This window comes from Hylobates moloch, unplaced genomic scaffold, assembly GCF_009828535.3.
Source record: "Hylobates moloch isolate HMO894 unplaced genomic scaffold, HMol_V3 SCAFFOLD_9, whole genome shotgun sequence".
NCBI classification, from domain to species: domain Eukaryota; kingdom Metazoa; phylum Chordata; class Mammalia; order Primates; family Hylobatidae; genus Hylobates; species Hylobates moloch.
In genome coordinates this window covers 14,901,948-14,906,976 of record NW_026652284.1, presented here as the reverse complement: position 1 = coordinate 14,906,976, position 5,029 = coordinate 14,901,948, and the positions used below count along the sequence as shown (strand labels likewise).

At 61.4% G+C, this 5,029-nt stretch overlaps 1 protein-coding gene across 1 annotated transcript; it reads left to right on the top strand.

The window, feature by feature from the left end:
- The first annotated feature begins 2,282 nt into the window (after positions 1 to 2,282).
- On the top strand, positions 2,283 to 4,756 carry HSPB7 (heat shock protein family B (small) member 7). The gene is made up of 3 exons (XM_032759038.2): positions 2,283 to 2,561; positions 3,122 to 3,240; positions 4,555 to 4,756. Exons 1-3 carry the CDS (start codon positions 2,363 to 2,365, stop codon positions 4,732 to 4,734), a joined length of 498 nt encoding a protein of 165 aa, XP_032614929.2. The 5' UTR covers positions 2,283 to 2,362; the 3' UTR covers positions 4,735 to 4,756.
- Positions 4,757 to 5,029: the final 273 nt, after the last annotated feature.

Below are 5,029 nucleotides of genomic sequence, written 5' to 3'. Positions count from 1 at the left end.
ACTCATCTCTGAGTCCTTCAGAGCCTAGAACAGTGCCCAGCACCTATTTATAGCAAGGTTTCAATGAATACCTACTGAGTGATGAGGGCTTCATCACTGGCCTATGAGCTGGCTGTGTGGGGAGCTGATGGGAAGAGATGTGAGGTCCCTTCCTCAGATCCCAAATCAAAATTCTGGGGTCCGAGGAAAGGGTCTGTGTTTGTGAAAAGCTCTACTGGGTGACTGGGATTCAAAGGACTGCATCATCTTTGTAGCTCCTTCTGTCCCTGTGATCTCAAGGTAGAGGCAGGGGAATGGCCTTGATGACCTTTTGAGGTCCCTCTGGGCCAGTGAAGCCAGAGGATCCAGTATTTGTGTGGGTGATGCCTCGGGAAGGGGGAAAAAGGGGAGGAGGAATGGTGGGCGGGGGTGGGTAATGGGAACTGACATCCAGGGGCAGTGACTCAGGCCCTCAGCACCATGACAGTGTGTCTGCATTTAGCCACCGGCTCCTGTTTCCCTGGCGGGCGGCAGGCTCTGGGCCCCCCAACCCGCCCCACCCTCTCTCCATCTCACCTCAGTGCTGGTGGCTTCCCAGCGGCCCTAGAAACCCCTCAGCCAGGCTGGGTGTCACAGGCCCCGACATGGGGAGGAAATTCTGCCAGGGGCGACAGGCCCTATTGCTCCAGGCACCGGCCTGGCCCGCCACTGTGCCTTGTGCCCTGCTCTGCTTCCACTCCACATACCACCAGCACCGCTAATACCCCTGTAGAAGGAGCCCTCCAGGATGAAGCTGCAGACTGGGTTGTAGGGGGCTCGGATAAAAGAGAAACTGCCCGTCTTCAAGAACCTTCAATCTAACGGGGAGACAGGTGAACCCTCACTTCCGTGGGAACTGCCAGTTGGATAGGGAAGAAGGGACACAGCAGAGAGTCACAGCACACAGGAAGACCATGTCACACTGCCAGGTGCTGTGGGAGGACAAAGACAGTCAGTGCTGGGGGCATCTGGACTGGGTGTGGGACCATGTGAGCAGGAGCAGTCAGAGAGGCCTCCCTGGGGGGAGGAGGCATTGGAGCTGATCTGGGACGGAAGGGCCGGACTTGGAGAGGACAGCAGAGGCCCTGAACTGCAACCTGGGCAGAGCAGAGGGCCTGGCTGCCTCTCAGAATGGCGTCCACCCTGGCCCAGTGCAAGGTCAGTCCCGGCTCTGCTGAGCAAGCAGGTGGGTAGGGAGGGGCTTCTCTGGCTCTTCCGGGCCAGCCTGTCTCCATAGGCACATGTTTAGACCACCTCGGCCTCTGAAGGGCTTTGGGTCCAACACATCTGGGTTCGAATCCCAGCTCTGCCACTTACGCAAGTGCGAGCCCCGCCCTTTCCAAGAGGCTTCACTTCCCCGTCCATAGTCCATAACATGGGAAGAGCGCCTCCACCCTCCCAGCTGTGCAGGGATCAAACGGGGCCGTGCTGGACAGCTTGCAGCCAGGAGCCCGTGCCCAGAAGGCGCTCCAGAAGTCAGGGCTAGAATAATTGTCTTCCGGAATTCTCTTTTACCTCTGACTGAAATCCCACCTAAGGCACTCGCAGGCATCACCTCTGACACAGAGATGGAGCAGACAGTTGCCGGGAACATAACCTTCTAGACCTTTAAGGAGAAAGCTGCCAGCTTTGTCCTCTTGGGGCCCCTAAATGTTCTGAGAGTCAGAGGGAGTGCAGGCACAGAATCCAGGTCCCCGTGGGGGCTGGCAGGGGACAGCTGCACATTCTACACCCCCTGGCAGGGCTCAACCTTTCCTTAGAGATGGGCTGTGAAGGTTGTCTGCTTTGAGGGAAGGAGCTCCTGACGTCACACAGCGGTGGTGCTTCCACCTACCCTGTCCCCAAGGAGACTGCACACTGATGGGGGAGGCATAGCTGTGGAGGAGAACCAGAGTCTGCGGGGGAGGCATAGTCCTCAGGAGCCCCCAGGCTGATGGGGGAAACAAAACACACAATAAGCCCCAAACTTGCAAGGTTCTGGGGCAGGCACCGAGGTCCGAGTGGCAAGGAGACAGGATCCAGCCCTGTGCAGTGGTGAGGAGGCCCCTGGGGCTGCTGTGATCAGCCTGGAATGTCAGGCTGTGAGCTCAGCCCTCTCGGCCTGCGGCTTGCGTGTGTCTGGCTGTCAGCAGGGCCGGTGCACGGGAGAAGATTTCCAGCCCCCTCTGGGCCATGGAGAGGCCTAAATTTAGCTAGTAGACAAGGGGCTGGCCCCAAGCCCAGGGACAGTCGGCCTTATAAAGCGGCCGCAGTCGGAGCCCGGCACGCTCGCCCAGAGGCCTGCGCCCACACCCTCTCCTGTCCAGCCCTTGCCCACCTGGGCAGGGCCCGGCGCCGTCCGTGGATGAGCCACAGAACCTCTTCCACCTTCCGAGCGGAGAGAAGTTTCCATTCCTCTTCCTCTTCCTCCTCCTCTTCCACCTCCTCCTCGGCCTCCCGTGCCCTCCCGGCCCAGGACCCGCCCATGGAGAAGGCCCTGAGCATGTTTTCCGATGACTTTGGCAGCTTCATGCGGCCCCACTCAGAGCCCCTGGCCTTCCCAGGCAAGTGATCCGGGCCCTGAGGGGAGGGGAGGCACACAGGGAGGGGACGTCTGCTCCAGGGCGCCACCGAATGCGCTGCGGCTGCCAGTAGGCCTGGAACAGGTGCTGCACAGCCTGCAGCCATGTGTGGCCACCAAGACAGATGTGGCCACAGGGACAGATGTGGCCATGAAAACAGGTGGGCCTCTAAGGAACAGTTGTGGCCCTAGGGGTTGGACATGGTTCCATGGCCACCCATGCTCTGTAACCGTAGCCAATCCCAGCTGGAGCCCTGGAGGGCTGGACAGGGTGAGGGGTGGGAGGCAGCCCCCAGGCTCCAGGACCGGGGTGGGGTTGTTACAAACCTAGCCTCATATACACACACACTGTGCTGGGTGAGGCCCCACTCCCACCCCAGAAAAGGTGGGCTGTAGGAATGAGGAGGAGCTGAGGGAGAAACAGCTCGAGGGGGGAGGTAGGGCCTGGGGGAGCCGCCCCTTGCCCCAAGAGAAGGAGCCAGAACCCCCGGATCTGCATGCAAGGCCTGCTCCATGCGTCGCTCACAGCAGTCCACCCCACAGCCCGCCCCGGGGGGGCAGGCAACATCAAGACCCTCGGCGACGCCTATGAGTTTGCGGTGGACGTGAGAGACTTCTCACCTGAAGACATCATCGTCACCACTTCCAACAACCACATCGAGGTGCGGGCTGAGAAGGTGAGCCCCCCACCCCCCACTCACCGCATCCCAAATTCTGCTTCTGCCTCCAATGTCTCCTACTCCCCCTTACCATCCTGGGACCCCAGACCCTGGCCAGTGTCCCTTCCCCACCCAAACTCCCCCAGGGCTAACTGAAGGCTTTGCCCCTGCAACCCATGGCCATGGGGCCCCCTCACTGCCTCTCTTTGCACCGAGGTTCCCAGACCCTTGCTTCCAGGCCCTGAGCAGCTGAGGGAGCCTCCGGGGAATAGGAGAGGGATGGAGGGATGTGGGCAGAGGGTGGGGCTTGAGGGTGGGAGGTGACAGGTGTGAGATGGTGACGGCAGAGTGAGGACAGCTCCTCTGGTAGCCATAGGGGGCGGATGCGGGTAGGTGGGGAACTCACCTGGGCAGTGGGGGGAGGGGTTTCTCCATGTGACACACCTCAAGCCCTCTTCCCTCCCACAGCCAGAGACCTATCCTCCATCTTGCGACTCCTAAACTAGGCCCAAGGTTGGGCAGGGGCCCTGCAGTTTAGGGTGACACACACTCCAAACCACACACAGCGTCTGCCCACAGGTCTCAGGGTCACTGGGTCTCTAGGGTGCCTGAGTCTGCACTTCCAGGAGGCACTGGGGCCTCCGCCCTGGAGAGGGTACGGCCAGGCCTGAACAGGGGCGTTGCCCAGGGACAGCCGAGGCTGCCAGCAGAGAGGAGAGGACCTGCCCCAAGCCTCCCCCTAAGCCCCCAAGGGCTGGCTTCTTCCCCTCCACATTCAAGGGTGGATTCCTGGGCGTCCCTGCCAGGGATGCCATGGACTGGGGGCACCAAGACCCACTGGCAGCACGTGCCAGCCCTGCCACCCCCAACAGTGACTCAGCCGCCCCAAACTCCCCTGGACACTATGTGCTGGCTGAGTTGCAGGGGAGGGGCCGGCGCTCAGCCCTGGCAGGCAGATGCCCAATGTGCCTGGGGATCCAGGAAGGCACGGCTCTCCTCTGTCACCTCCGCGTTCCCCAGGAGCCCCAGATTCGGAGCCACTGCCATGGAGCCGCCTCTCTCTCCAAGCCCCACCTCTTCTCCATGTCCCTGGCCTGTTCCTTAGAGCTACTGGAGCTCTGTGAAGCACCCCTGCGCTGTCCCTGCAGAGCCCTCGGCCTGTGGCCATCACCACCGTGGGCAGCCCCTCCGCACCTGAAGGCAGAGCCTCGGCATGTGGGGCCTGGCTGGGGTTAGAATGGGGAGAAGAGGGCTCTGGCTTGTCATAAGGAGGACAGGGGTCGGGGCAGCCTGCCTGATGGGTCACCCCTTCCCCAGCTGGCGGCCGACGGCACCATCATGAACACGTTCGCTCACAAGTGCCAGCTGCCGGAGGACGTGGACCCGACGTCGGTGACCTCGGCTCTGCGGGAGGATGGCAGCCTCACTATCCGGGCACGGCGTCACCCGCATACAGAACACGTCCAGCAGACCTTCCGGACAGAGATCAAAATCTGAGTGCCTCTCCCTTCCCTTTCCCTGTCCCCCCGCCCCACGCCTGCCAGCAAAGCCTTGCTAACCCCATTACAACAGCTCCGGGACATCTCAGCCCAGGTTCTAGCCCCCACGCACCCCAGACCCCAGGTGGACCATCTTCCCAAACTAGGGCCCTCCACTCTATCCAGGGCAGGCCAGGGACTCCCTGGCCTGACACATGATGCCCAGATTTCAGATTTGGCCTCCCTCAATTAATCCAGAGTACAGGGGCTGGGGTCGGGGAAGGAAGATCTAAAGAACCCACTGTGGATCAGGG

What these genes read in the sequence shown, in the direction of transcription:
- HSPB7 (XM_032759038.2), top strand. Translation starts at nt 2,363, where the DNA reads ATGAGCCACAGAACCTCTTCCACCTTCCGAGCGGAGAGAAGTTTCCAT. An exon ending in AGAGCCCCTGGCCTTCCCAG is followed by an intron (nt 2,562 to 3,121) that starts GCAAGTGATCCG and finishes TCCACCCCACAG; the next exon opens with CCCGCCCCGGGGGGGCAGGC. An exon ending in CTTCCAACAACCACATCGAG is followed by an intron (nt 3,241 to 4,554) that starts GTGCGGGCTGAG and finishes CCCCTTCCCCAG; the next exon opens with CTGGCGGCCGACGGCACCAT.